General features: G+C 39.1%; 1 protein-coding gene across 1 annotated transcript in view; it reads right to left on the bottom strand.

The window, feature by feature from the left end:
- uba7 (ubiquitin-like modifier activating enzyme 7) overlaps positions 1–15,698 on the bottom strand; it is a 34,410-nt gene that overhangs the window by 9,647 nt on the left and 9,065 nt on the right. The window contains exons 17-21 of the mRNA XM_062415398.1: positions 14,623–14,697; positions 13,767–13,968; positions 13,596–13,681; positions 10,874–10,966; positions 9,538–9,729 (exon numbers count right to left, since the gene is read on the bottom strand). Of these exons, the coding sequence (XP_062271382.1) occupies positions 9,538–9,729; positions 10,874–10,966; positions 13,596–13,681; positions 13,767–13,968; positions 14,623–14,697 (648 nt within the window). The remainder of the gene's footprint in view (positions 1–9,537; positions 9,730–10,873; positions 10,967–13,595; positions 13,682–13,766; positions 13,969–14,622; positions 14,698–15,698) is intronic.

The following is a 15,698-nucleotide window of genomic DNA, read 5'->3' on the forward strand; positions in this document are numbered from 1 at the left end:
GCAGGGCTTCAAAGTGAGCTTTAGGGGAGGCAGATGGAGGATCTGTGTGGTCTTTTAGATCATTTTTTCATCTTAATCTCTTTAAGCATCCATTTGCTTTCTCTTTGTAGACAATTTGGTTACTTTTCACTGAGATCTTATGTCCTAGTTAAGTCCTATAGCCCGAGATTTACAGTCAAGCAGCAATTCTCATTTAAACATATGACAGTGATGCTGCTGACTTCTGTATGTGTAGTACATTGGTGTACTTACAGGTATGCATCGAGTTTACTTCAGATACACTGGACAAAAATGCAAAATGGTGGATAAAGGTTCATTCTTTTTCAAGCAGATGAGTTTGTGTTTTCTGCAACGTTGAAAGTAATCTTATATTCAAAATGCTTTACATAATGTTAACCTAATCACACATTAAAAAGTATGGTAAATAAATATTACAGCTTCTACAAAACTGGAGTCACAAAAGAATGCATTATATGGAGTCTTTAAAACATTTCCATAACAAAGCCAACAATATTAAATCCAGGAAATATATTTCATGTTTCAGTTGGCCGCAACACTGACTGAAAACGCAAGCGGACAATCAATTTCCTCTATTTTTATATTGACTTTACCCATGCAGCTGTTCTGATACGCCTTCCTTTACGTCATACCTACAGCACAGAGCCAATGGTGATAAGTCAATAATGCTGCCAGTGACATCAGAACATCAAAGGAAGCCCACAGCTGTACAGCAAAGGTCACCAGACTGCTCCTGCATGAAAATATAATGTATCAGTCTGTATGTAATTGTGTGTTTGTGCTCTATAAGAAGTAATATGGAAAAGATAACAATTCAGCAGACTTGTGTGATGTATTATAATTTTTCAGGAGCATGAAACAAAAACAAACAAAAAAGAATCAAATGATGAAATACCATTAAGTAAATGTCCCTTTCTTGTAATTGCTCACTAACTTGTTACAACATTTGGTGGGGGTAAAAAATACTAATAATTAAACTAATCTGTGTTTATATAATGTCTGAATATAAAAACCAGAGAATAACAACTCCTCAATAATTGGACATTGGCTTTATAAACATTGTTAGTTTGAGCTAGTGCTTCAGTAAATGTGTCACATCTGGTATGTATCCTGTCAAGAGCTACAATCTGTCTGCATTCAAACTGGGGCTACCATCATCTTCAACTGAGCATGGGTTTCTCATAATGTTGTCTCAGGCTTGACTTGGCTTCCAGACTGGAAAACAACCTTTAAGTGTTTAGACTAAACCACTCAAGACCAGATATAAATGTCTTTCTTTTGTCTTTTGAGGTAGATTGAGGTTTGCTGGTGAAGAACAACTAACCTAAAGTATATCTTCAAGAGGATGTTTGTTGATTTTTCCAGTATGGCCTTTTTTACAAAGGGACAAGAGCACTGTCATGTAAAATGTTCCCTTTGTCTGATTGGGAGTGTCATCTGCTGCCTGATCACCATTGATCATCCGTCTCTTTGGACTGCAATGAAGAAACAGATGGCTGAGACCTCCAGCTGATCACTTAGCCCACTGCAGTTATCTGAGAAACCCCCCAGAGAATAGACAGGATACGCACCTTACACACTGCCTACACAAAGAGCGAGATTAAAAACTGAACAATAGATATTAAACAAATTCTACATTCAAGAACGAAACTGCATGTGTTGAAGGATGACTTCTGATATATTGATGCAGGGTGGAGGAGGAGCAGGAGTGGCAGCTCTAAAGCACACAGACACTTCTCAAGAGAGTGCCGAGTTTGACACAGACTAAAAGCAGCCTCTTGCTTTTGAAAGGCTTCCATTGACGTGTAAAACAGCAAACAGAATCTCAGATTGTCTTTCAAATGAGAAGATAGCAGCACTCCACCTGACTGGAAATGACCTGAGGCAGAAGGGCTGAGTCAATAAAACGCTCCTTTTCCAAATGGGCCACTGACACGTTGGAGCCTGCAGAGACACTAGCAAAGAGCAAGTGGCTGATAGACATTGCAGTTGTAAAGCAATGAATTCATCATGAAAATGCTTTGAAAGTTTCCTGTTCAAAAGTAAATTGATTTATTGTGTACTTAATACAAAACACTATACTATACAGCACATATTGTGTACTATAATGTATTATGGCATTGGGGCACAATTGTATCACTGCAAATGTGTCATTCACCAGCATCAGTTCAGCAAAGCTCTGAACATAAACTGTGATCAGTGTGGCCTTTGTTGATACATTCTGCTTTGTAGCATTGATCAACTGCTTTAGTAATCAAAGGTCACACCCTTTGGTTGTAATGCAGTGTGGAATGATGTAATTTTTCCATGTATTGGTCATTGGAGACCAATACATGATATCTGTGGTTCAATATGATGTTCAGCTCTTGTCAGCAGTAAATAACCTGCAAGTTTATCTGATGTTGGATTTGAGCAACTAAGCCCCATGAGACTTCCATACAGCTCACAAGACGCTGACAACTTTTACCGGCATCAACCCAGATACAGTAGAGAAAATAGCACTTACTTTACGATGTGATTACAGATTTACTCCCAACTGCTTCACATTTGAGATAACACAATTAATTAACTGGTGTTCTGACACTCTAAAACTTCCTGTTATGGCTTTTTTCACACTTTCATAGTATTGTACTTGGTTTACAAGTGAAAAGTGATAGCAGTAATTGTGGTGAAAATTAGAGCTCAAACCCTGCTTACTATCTCACATTAGTCACTATTTGAGTTGAGTTGATTGAGTGTTTTGGAAAGAAACACAGATTAGTGGATAAAACCCCCACAATTGTGACATCTGATTCCAACAAGAACTTATTTTGATGCATAATGGCACTTTTATATTTCAACTCCTCTCCTATACAGGGCAAGCACCGCCACATTAAATGACCAAGCAAGATGCAAGGGGAAGTAAAGATCTTGGCTGATGAGCAACAACAACAACAACAACTGACAAATAATACCTAACATAGAAGGGGACTAATGCAGCATTTTCTGGGTGACACATGGAGTGATATATGAGCCTGTTCAGGCAAACATCTACACAAATATTAAACATAACAAACTGCAGTAGCTACAGTATACTGTACTCCTGGCTGTAAGCAAAATCCAACAACCACACTTAATTGAAGGACATTGTGATTGCTGATAAACTAGTGCTTGTAATTTCAAAAAATCTGGCTTTTTGTCTGATATTATAGTTAGAGTGGTAAGTGTGTGTCTTATTTTTAAAAGATTGTGAAATACAGAATTTCCAGAGTAAAGTATTTACATCATGGAACGGTTTTACTGCACAGACTGGCCACAGCCACAGCCTCCCAACTCCCCCAGTGTTCACCACAACAATGACTTACTGGAGGCCTGTGCTCTTTACAGTGGCGGAGGCCCATTGCAGGGTGTCCTTTGGCTGTAAAGATGGAATAATATTGCCAGTTGTGATTTTAACTGCCAGCTTAAAGTTGACTGAGGCTTCACAGTAAAGCTGCGTTCACACCAAAAGTGTCTGATGCAAATTGAGCAGCAAGTCTACATAGAAAATCAATGTAAATGGCACGATAACACGCAATTTCATATCAGGCGGCGCGAATGAAGCGCTTGAAGCGTCTGAAGCGGCGCGAATAAAGTTGGAAAAATTAAACTTTTCAGGCGACATCGTGCTGCGACATCCAATCAGTGGCGAGTTTCTCCCGACGTCACATCCGTGACGCAAGCGTGAATGAAGCGATGATCCAAAAATTTATATTTATGATCAAGCAGCGCGATACAAGCGATACAAGCGATTCAAGCAATTTTTTCGCATCAGATGCTTTTGGTGTAAACGCAGCTTTAGAGTTACTGAACTGTGAACCTCCCTGGGTCTCAGGATTACAAAGCCAGTGACCTCTTAAGTACAACTGTAAAATTCATTTATAAAATAAAGACAAGTTCCTATTTTTATCACAACTATTCATTGTTCCTATTATCAACAGTTTATCTCTCTTCTTTTAACATTATTACTCATCCTTCCCATTCAAAACTTTAGGGACTGTTGCTATAGCATGTAAGTTCCTTCCTCATTCATTATAAGGGAAATTGAGGCCAAATTATTTGCAAAGCATATTAAGCATAAACTCCATGACGAACAGTTATTATGAGTCATTAATCATCTACAACCACAGCTTGTGGATGTACACAGACTGTCCTGCAGTTCCTTTTAAAGCTGAAGACACAATCTACCAGTGTCCCAGAGCACCTGTTACATTATTACATGTAAGTGGACTCTATGTGTATATGTATATGATAATAGTTTCTTTGTGTGTTATAAGTGTCAGGAGAAAAAATAAATAAAAAATGCATGCAATACATGTAGTATACATGTTGCATTCAGAGTAAATAATTAAACTCATGACATCATGACATGACAATAGCCTGCAGACAAAACAGCCCATCTCCTGCCATTGTTGGTACCTTAATGAGAGAATAATGAAACAGGAGGACAGAGACCTTAAATAACCTCCACATGGTGCTTCCACTGACTCCAACAGGCCTGAAGAAAATAAGTCATGGGAAACATGGTAAATATTGAGATAAATATTAATATAATAAAGAGATGCAAATTACGTTGACACATAAAGTCACAGCTGTTTCGTGTTTGCCTCACTGACTATAAGACATTTACAACTTCCATTATCTTTTCAAGTATAAAAGAAGACAACTTACTGTAATAGTAATAATTAAAATTAATTAAAATCAGCTTCAGACATTTCTGAAGCTTTTAAAAATAATTCCTGTTGTAAATTTCTGGTAGAAACATCCACTGAGTGTAGCCTGAATAAATAGTAATAGAATAGTCATTTGGCCACAATGCAGACACATAAGTCAGCTAGTTGAAGGACAGTCTTTCTAACTAAAAAGCCAATGTGTCATTGTGTTTCTCACAAAAGACTATGGCCTCTGGCTTAAATGTGTATGAGATGAGGAGATTTGATTGAGGATGATTTCAAAGAGCTGCTAACACCTCTGGCTTTTTAATTTTGCTGAAAGGGGAGTTGCATATTGAGTCTATGAGCTGTACAGACATGCTACTAAATAAAATATCAGGATAGATATTTTTAAGGGGGCTTTTTTTATCCTCTGTGTTTAACTGTTCGAACGCTCATCTGATATAACCTGTCTGATGTCTATGTTGTGTCTGATGTTAAATAAATAAACCCCTGAAGTGCACAGACATAATATTGTTGTTGATGAAATGGGAAGGCAATGATCTGTGGGGAAGTAAAGAACAGCAGTGATCGAACAATGCAATGTAAAACAACAGATGACTGGCTTACATAAGGCCAACCACACAATACCACCACCAACAAAACCGAACCAAAAAAACCCCTGAAAAACAACAGAAGGCACAAGCCGTCTATGTTGATCACAGATTACTCATTATCCCTTCAGCACTATTCATGTCTGGGTCTTGAGTTACAAACTGCACAATGCTGGAGCTCCCTTAGGAATACTGAGGGCCTTGGATCATGTTCACCCTGTTTCTTTACTGACACAGTCCAAGGAGGCCAACACAGATTTAACCACATGTGAGGTAAATCTTCCCCTTTGTTGTTCTCTTTCTCTTTCTCTTTAAGCCAAGATCCTGTTATTTGTGCGACAGATGTGTGACCTTCAATTACATATGTGCTCAAATCACAAATCAAGTGGCTGCACGTTTTGCTTTTTTACATTTAAAAACATACAACCACCCTGTATAGAGTGACTACTCAACTTAAAGTCCAAATATCCGTTCTTCTTCCAGATTAAAGGGATTTTTAGGTAGAAATTCATGCCTGTTCCTGCTGCTCTACAGACCATAAAGCAAGATCGTGTTGTGCTCTCTGGGAAATCTGGTTTCAATACATTGCTTCCTGTTAAGGCAGGAAATAGCTGTCATTTCTGCAGGCAATTAACAAAGAAGCAGTGTGAGCATTGACCTGGCAGTGGCTTGCTTGAGATCAGGAGCCTTGCCTCCAATGCTGCTAATTCAATTAGAGATCGAAAGGGTAAGTCAGGAAAGAGGAGCACCAAGGGAGCGTGAAAGGGCACGAAGTCAAGAGCAGGGTGTGGTGGATGTGTGCAGAGACATGGAAGAAGGAGTATTTTCATGGCACACAATCAACAGGCAGCCTAGCAGACAAGTAAAGACAGCATACACTGGTGCAGCGTGTTGGGCAAGTGGCTGGAGGGGTTGAGGATGGAGCGATATTGAATGACTCAGTACCCAGCTGAAACATGTCCTCCTGTGTCTAGGCCATGGGTGATGATGTTTGTGTGCTTTATGGTTTTACTGGGGCTGCAGCTCAGTTACAGCTGCAGGAGCACAGCTCTCATTAATCGTTGTTGCTCTTGAAACATCCTTTAATGTCTTGTGTGGTTTTGTTTTCTATAATAACAAGGCATGAACTGTATGCACTGTCTACAATCTGAGGTGAATTTAGGCCTACTTACTGTACAGCTCCTTCCAACTATTTGCTGTATTGTAAAACTAACAACAAAGGGTAACACTCTCGTTTTTTTGGCCCCTTACAAACAAGCTTAAAACACAAGGTTAACGTATTACCACTGACTCTCCTTTTAGCTCTGACATGGTCTGCATGAACTCCTGAGTGAAATTTTGATTTCTTCAGCTGCTAAATGCTCCTCTATTTTCAACAGCTGGTCGCTAACTTTGTCTGTCTGCTGGAAAACAGGGTTGAATCAGTGAGAGTGAATCATACTTATACTCAACACTTGGATATACAATGACCAGCAAGGTACAGCAGGGAGGGTAAGATATTCTGAAATATAGTAAAAATATTTCTAGCTGTTTGAAAGATTTTATTCTCTGTAAGCTTGCCAAACTTGCTGCTCTTTTAATGACTTGACCCTGAAAAACATAAACACAAGGAGGAAAACAATACTAAAGAGTTACAGTGTTGAGAAGACAAGGACAGCCTCCCATTTGTTTACATATTTCTGCCTCCATACAGAGGATAGCAGCAGTGGGGGAAAGCCAGGGGAACTTCCTATTTTGGGAAACAGCTGCTTTAAAGCAACAATTTCTGGAAAGGATCACCATGGTGGGAGAATGAACAGTCATTATTTTAGGTTAGAATAAAACAGGTATGTTTCGACAGAGTGATGCACAAGCACTCTAAAACGCATTTAACATAATCAAAATCTCAAATTTGTTCTTTTCTGAGTTGGGACAGTGCGACTTAGGGTTAGATCTACAATGAAATGACTACCAAACATCTGGTAATGCTATGGTGTAGTGGTTAAAATATATTGCATTTTGGATGATCAGTGGGTGGGCCACCATTACTACCAGTAAGATGTGAGCGTTGTTACTTGATAGTAATGAACTGAGTCTGATCTCATGAGGGGAGAAGTCTAAGTCATTGCAAAAGTAAGCTGAGCCCTTAATACTGCATGTCTGATCAGTGATATTTAACAGCTGCATGTCTGCAGTTGCTTCAAAAGCTGCCTTATAAAAGCCTCTATAATCCTAGAAAGATTAGAGAGATAAGAGAATATTAATATGTGTGCTGTTTTTGTTTCTGCTTTCATTGCTGTGGGGTAATTCAAATAACTTAAATGCACCCTCAATCTCCATTTACACATTGACACACCAATTTCAATAAGACATACCAAGTCATACTTTTCATCAACCGTATGGTGCTCCTTTATCTGGTGACAGACACAAGGGGTTTTTGGAGCATCAGAGAATAAATGGATTTTGCTTTGAAAAGTTAAAGATATCCAGGATCCAGGAAGCTACAGTTGGTTGGTGAGGACCATGATTATGTTGTACTGCACTTATACATTTGTGCATGTGTTTAACAGTGACGTCAACATGGACATTTACAGTATTTAACCTACTTTGATACCACTTTCATTTTGAGTGACCATAAAGTATAAAGGCTAATGCTATCCAGAATGAGAACACACACTTAAATTGGATTATAGGCTGAAAGAAGACAAATTTGTGTGAGAAAAGACTGTTATCATTACAGTTCAAGGACTCACTAAACAGTATACGACAATTTTAAGCAATCATTAATACTTAAGACTTAAATGTTTTCTTTAGCAAACATTAAAGCATCTCCCACTCAGATGGCTGAATGTTTGGCAGCTAACCCTCTCTTTCTCTCTCTCTGACACTCTATGGGAGCTTATGGGCGCCTCAAGTACTACCTACCAATATTTAACTTTCTAATATCCTCAAAACACTAACCCAGAAACTCAGTATAGCCTTTTTTTGTCTGTGCTCTGGCTCCTCTGCTGAATAGAGCAAAGCATATGAACTGATGCTGCAACACTTTTTAAGCCTTGCTGAAAGAGCCTGAGTCTAAAAAAATCTAATGTCTCCCCATTCCTCTGACTGAATGATTCAACACTTGAATATACAGTATACACCCTCTGGCAGTGATGATATCAGGTACTCTGACTGTGTAACTGTTTGCAATCAATCACGTAGCGTATCGAACGTTCCATGCTGTTTGGGCAATGTTGCATCTAGGCCAGCAGATTTTAGAAGAAAGAAAAAACCCTTTCACTGACCACATTTAGAGACAACATCGTTGAGAACACCAGGTTCTGCATGGAACTTCAGCATTGCACAGAAAGTCACAGCTGCCTCTGTCATCACAGCAACCTTTTATGCAGCTGCAGCATTTTTGCTTGTAACCAAAGCTGAAACCAGACCTACACTGTCTCAGATCCCCCTGTCACTGCTGCATCACGTCCTCTGGGACAGAGTTACCCCACTTGCTGACCCCCAATGACCTCTGTCTGTCAAAGGTTCAATGCCCTGAGTGAGAAAACTGGCAAGAGGGGCGCCAATATCTGATTCCCTCCAGAGGTTAGCTATCGAGGGACAAGCACCCAGGCCTGTACAAGGGCAGCAAAATTATTTGATAGTATAGACCTAAAAATGACCCCAGGAGTTGCTTTGCTATAAAATCTGGCTGGAAGCCAGCTTGTGTTTGTGTTTTAAAGCTTGGCTCGTACAGCGTAACGAACAAAGTATAACCTCAAACATTCGGGTGGATTTGATCCTCAAAAGAACTCTGTCTTAAGAGAATAAACTCCTTTCTTTTTGCTTTGAATCACAATTGCCATAAATGTACTTAATTTTGTAAATGCAGAAGCAGACATGAATATGTGCATTGACCCACTGCCTTACCTGCACTGAAAAGCCCTGTGGATTATACCGAACTGGCTAAATGTGGCTTTTATGCAAGAGATTGACAGTGAGTAGTGGTCTCTTACTCTGAGAGCACTCATTCATGACTTAATGCTCTCCAGCCAGAGAGGAAAGACATAAATCTACAAAGGATGCAACAGATTTATCCCCAAAGTAGACAGGCTTAAATTATGAATGTATATACAGTAAGGGTCTGTCAGGCTATATAAAGTATCTCAGGTCCTGCATGTGACTGAACGCTTTGTAAATCCTATCCCTAAAACCCCCCTACAATCACTGAGTGTAACTAAAGATGACTTTGGGTGTATAAATCTGTTACTCACTTCGAAGGGCTGGGGCCGGCTCGGCTGGGACAGGACAAAGTACTGGACAGCCAGGTTGATGTAAGCTGTGCGGTAAGAGCTGAGTTTCAGGTGGCCGTGCACCAGTTTATACAGCTCCAGGCACATCAGGCCCGCCACTGCTGCTGTTGTTGTAGCTATGGCTGGGATAATTCTCCCAGCAATGCCCTTACTCTGTGAAGGAGAAAGAGAAAGGCCTGTTTTCAAAATGTTCTGCAGTGGGACATGACTAAGTACATTTAATCAAGCAGTGAACTTTCGTAAGTTTCGAGGTACGTGTGCTTTACTTGAGTATTTCAATTTTATGCTTCTTCATACTTCTAACTTCACTACACTTCAATAACAAATATTTTACTTTTAGTTAAAAGCTATAGCTTTTAGTTTACTTTTTACATACAAAATATATGATAAGCTTGTAAAACATAATGCATCGCTATATTTTAAAACTACCAACTAGTAGTAAACATTTGCTTGACTTTCACTATGTAAAATTGCACAGTAATGAATCAAGGCATCCAATATATAACTGACTACATTTAAACTACTTTGAGTGCAGGACATTTTATCTTGAGGTACTGCTACTTTTAGTTAAGTAAAAGATCTGAATATGTATTCTGCCAAAGCAAAAATTCAGATTTCTAGCAAATCATAATCAAAAATTCACAAAAATAATCAGTTACATTTGTGTTTTACATATGTAAAGAGTTTTTTATCTGATTTAATGCATAGCAGAAGAGCACAGTTAACTGTGTCATAGCTTTTGCATACTTTTGCCATATTTTAGAGAGATAATAATACTGACACTAACAAATCATCTAGCTCCAAAGCAGGGTTTGGATGGCTGATATACTGTATTATTTTTTTGGGGGAAAACACATGTGAACAGGATTAAATGTTGAGTAAGGGTAAACATATTCCCAAACAAGATGCAACATGTGGAAATCTCCATATGAATACACAAGGGTCACCATCTTTTGTCTCCCCTCGCTCAGCAGTAACCATCCCCCACTTTCCAAATGTCCTGGGTATGTGTCTGACGTAGTGGCTGGTACAAGACCTGGCTCAGGTGTCACCTCCTGGGCGACAGGTAAAGTGCTGTGATTAGGTCTGCTCCAGGAACAATAGGTGTGGAGGCTGTTTCTGTGGCTTTAGGGCAGGTGTGTGCAGCACCAACTAAAAACACAACCCTTAGGGAGGAGCATTCTGCTGTATTTTCTCGTTTTTTCTTATATGTACCACCCCTTGCCCTCAGCTTCATCCCTCAGATTGTTCTCTCCCTTTCACAGGAATTTAATTAGATGATAATAAAAATGTTAACCTGGTGCCGATCAGCTGCCGGGATGTCATAGTTCTCCGCCCGCAGGTTAGAAGCAGCAACAATGTAGTCCATGTGGAAGTTACTGTCATCATCCTGTGCCAGGAGGAATGTGAAAAATATATCAAACACAAAGCCTAAAACACATATTTACATTTCTGCTTTATTTTAAAATGGAAAAAAACTCATAGACAAGAAAGTTTGATACTCCACATTCATCATAAAATGCATTATGGAACAAATTGCTAAGAAGCTAGATCATATTCATGTCCATGCCAAGTGACATCCACAGTGATGTGATGCATGGCCTGCTGGGTTTGAGCTTGGAAGGCTTTGTTGTTGTGTCACTTCAATCACCCTAATACATGACTTGGTTACCCCATCAGCATGAAGTGAAAATCAGATCTCTGTTGTGATCGACGTGGCCAGTGAGGTCATGCCTCTGCCTCTGCGGCTCTACAAAGGCAAGCAAGGCGACTGTCACTCAGGGATGGCTTTAGGGTTTGTGAGGAAGCTCCAAGCTGGCAACCTGATGCCTCTGAAACCCTCCTACACACATTCCATCTATCCACAGCATGACCTGGGCACGCAGGGATGAAAATGAAGAGAAGAAGGAGCGTAGTAGTTTGGAGATCTCATTCCTTTTCAAGATGACATGTGATAGACTTACCTCATACACCTTCATTACATCTTCTCTAGAGTAACTGAATGCTTAACCAGAATTACCCTCATTCAAGCTGCCTAAAAGTCATTTTCCATCTCGCCTGGCCTTTGATGAGCCTGGAGTACCACATGCCTTAACTAAAGATTTTCATCCAGTGGTCGCCATGATACAGTCAACTCCATTCATCAACCCATTAGCCACTGCTGCTTTTCACCACTTCCATATTAGATAGCTCATTGCATTCTCAGACTTCCAACCTCTCTTTAGATAATATAAAGCTTGTTTAGATGTGAGAATTTAAATGATCTCAGTCCTTTTCCAAGGTTCCCTGGGAAACCCAGGTACTCGATCGAGGGTCAATAAGTCAACACCTAATTAGGTCAGATGCAGAGGACAAATGTTATCCCATGAGTAAATGAAGTGTAAGCTAAAAATTAATTTGTAGACATTTCAATTTGTTCAGTTCGGACCAGAAAAAGGTATGTTAGGTGTGATACAACATCTACAACATTGTTAATATTTAGTTTGACTGTTTCATAAACCTTTTATTCATGATGGACAATTCATGAATTAAAAAAAAGAAATCCAAAAACAGAGAATTCACAATTTTCAAGGGTGTCTTAAAACAATAGTAAGATGCACATATGAACACTGAAATTATAATTTTACAAATGGCCATTTAAAGTTCCACTCCTAAAGTGATTTCAATGTAAGTGATGGGGGATAAAAACTGCAGTCCTCATTCTGTACAAAAATGGATTTAATATGAGGTTTCAGCAATTTGAGTAAGTCAGGCCAAGTAAGCATCTTCCAAAAATAGTCATTTTAATACAAAATGTCATTGTACCATTCCATGGTAAGCTGTGAAAGAGGAATAGTAACTAAAAGACTGTTATATTGAAAGATAATTTGACTTAGTACAGTTGACATAGTACCAAAGCTTCATATTAATTGCAGATAACATTTTGAATACATTACAGCAAAGAAGGAGAACTGCAAACATTTGCACATGAAGGGATTTTGCTGTATTTTTGAAGTATTTTGGGACATTTTAAGCATTTATCAAAGACAGTGGAGAGAATACAGGAAATTAAGGACAGAGATCCAACAAAAGGCTAAACTCAAATTGGGGGCAATGCGGTTCATGGCCTGTGTCGTAAACTACAACCGATGGGAGCTGAAAAGACACATTTTTCACTTCCTTGCAGATAATTGACATGTTATGAGTCCACAGTCCCCAAAGTGTCATGTGCAAGAATATAGGATGTCAAGGTCATTGCCACTTAAGTTCCAACACACTGAAAATGACTTTCTTGCCAATAAATCAGTCTTGTTCAGGATATGACTAACTGTAAGGAAACAATTGGTTAGGAGATACCTTTAGGAATTTGTTGGAATTTGCTGAAAAGAATGAATACTGTAGACTATGGTCCCAGATACCCTCCTAGAGAAGATAGCCCTTCCTGCACCTAGCTGCAGACAGATGCCAACCTAGCACTAAACCCAATTTAATATTCGCACAAAGAGTGAGAGGTGGATTGAAAGGGAGTCGAGAGAGACTGGCATTTAGTGGATGCAGAACTGATGTGTTATAGAGGGAAGTCTACCTCAAAGGCTCGGATTGTGCCACTTCAAGGACTAGGTTTGACACGATAGCAGACATTATGTCTCTATCTTTAGTTGCTGAGTACACTGCAGTTCACAAAAAATTCACGTAATGTAGCTCTCACACAGGCCCATAAAGAAATAAATGTACTCTACCAGAGTTGGCTGACTGTACTGCCTCGTATAAGTCTTTTTACAAACAGCATGTATATACTGTATATAACCAGCTCCAAGATGTTGTGACAGTAAACACTGAATAAAGGCAAGCTCTGTTTCATTAATGTGTCAGGGAATAGCGCAGATTTGGGTCACTGAGGACCCAAAGAAGGAGGAAAAAAGACAAATTCTGAAAGCATCTATAGATCTGTGTTCAGCTCCCTTCTAAGCCTCAGCCGCCACTCTGTCTGTGGCCTCTGCAGTGTGTGCAACAGAGGTGTCACTGTGCTCTTTTCTTACCTTCTCAAAGTCGATGGGGTACATCTGCATGGATGAGCTTTTCAGAGGAGCCAGCTTTCCCTTCAACTCCTCAAGTCGGGCTTTTTCTGGTACCAAGACAGAGAGAGAGTAAAGAAAAAAAAAACTGGAAGAAAGTGAGGTAATAGCAGAAAATAAGTTCAAATAACTCACCGATGTCATCACATCCCTTTTCTTTGTCCTCCTCCATCTCCTTGTCAGTGAGATGAATCTTCACAGAGGACTTGGGAGTGAAAGATGGTACTTGCACTCTCTCTACAATTTCTCGGATAGAAGCGCAGTCTCTTGTACCTTTGATCCCGTAGATTTGCCCATACAAATTAGCTGCTGCCACCACATAATCCAAATGGGTAGTCTAAAAGAAAGCATCCACATATAAACTGATCATATTAATAAACATGTTTCATCATGCACACAATTGAAATAACTAACATATGTTCCACAATAAAACAAATATACTATATCAGAGGATCATTTCTTTCATGCACACAGAAGAGTGAGAGTGTTCATTAAGGCCAAATTACTTCTCTAAACAGAATATAGGTAGCTGTAACAATAGTTCTCTCATTCTTTCTCTCACAACCACAAACATACACATAAACATGTACTGTATCCTGTAATATAGACTGATTCATCCGATAACAAGGTTATACCACTGCATCTATAATCTCTGACTAACAGTATTCTCATCTTAATAATTGTTATCGTTTATTATGACAGTATGTTGAAAGTGGATTGGTTATATTATGAATGTGTGTGGAGAGCAGATTATAATCTGCCTTTCATTGTCCATATGCAGATTAAGTGGCATTCACAGCTCAGATAAGAATCCAGTATATAGTCTGACTGAAGAAGAGCCATTATCTGACCAGATAAAGAAAGAATGTGAGCAGTCATCAACAAATACTGAAGCATTTTTCAGTCATTCCTGTCTCTTGTTTTAGGATCTGTGCTGGAATTACTTCAGCATGAGGCAGACAGACAGTTTGATATGAGGACAACTACTCACATTGTTAGGGTCAAAGGTCAGTGGGTGAGGGCATCTCTTGGATCCAGACCAGAAGGGTAAACCAGCAGTGGTCACCTGAAGCAAAGCAGAAATCTCTTAATCACATTGATTCAACAGATGAGAAATCCCAGGAGGATCTCCAACACGTCAGTCTTTAATATATAGTCATTTCTCAATATCTTCTTTCCTTCTCTTAACCTCTTCTGACACAGCAGGAGGCCGACAACCTTCCCATAGCACAGCCAGAGTAGCCCGACTAATATTGTTATCAGTTGTGTGTTGACCACACAATTTGTATGTCTGATAAAGGAACAAAGGGACTGAGAGCTTTGATGCTGCCAAATGGTCCATATGCTGGGAAAGAGAGAGTCTCCTACTGCTGGTGCCAGTTTTCACTGCAGGGGTGCTTTCTATAACAGCCAAAAGGCATCAACAACAGTCTCCCTTTCAGAATGAGGCTTCAGATGGCTCAGGGGCAGAAAATGGCATCAATGCTTTTTCCTCAAACAGAGGGACACCACATTCAGCATTTATATGGTGTTCTTACACCCCAGAGGAGAAAACAAGTTAAAACCAGAGTCACAACTTCACAATAAACAGCATATCTGTTTTAAGATACATTATCATATTCATATTATCGACTATTTCTTGGTATTACATCTAAATATGTTGACATCAATTGCATATTTGTCTGCTTGAAAGAGGGATCCCTCTCTGGTTGCTCTTCCTGTAGTTTCCTCCTTTTACTGGCATTAAGAGTTCTTTAAGAAAAAAATAAAAATCCAAATCAAGGATCAAAGTGTCATATTCAGCACAAGTTGTAAGGTCCTTTGAGTCATATTTGTGGTTTTGGACTGTAAGATTCACTTGGATTTACTTCTATTCATTATTATTTCATAATTGATTAATCCTTTACTATATTCTAGAAATGTAAAAAATACCTAATAAATTGCCATGACAAGTTACAATTGTCCCAACCTTTAGTCTTAAAATGTCTTATTTTATTTGACTGTTACAAAAAACAACAATAAACTATTTACATTTTTATGAAACAGAAAAAAGCAGCAAATAAAAAA

This window comes from Scomber scombrus, chromosome 3 (assembly GCF_963691925.1).
Source record: "Scomber scombrus chromosome 3, fScoSco1.1, whole genome shotgun sequence".
In the NCBI taxonomy this organism is placed as follows: Eukaryota; Metazoa; Chordata; class Actinopteri; order Scombriformes; family Scombridae; genus Scomber; species Scomber scombrus.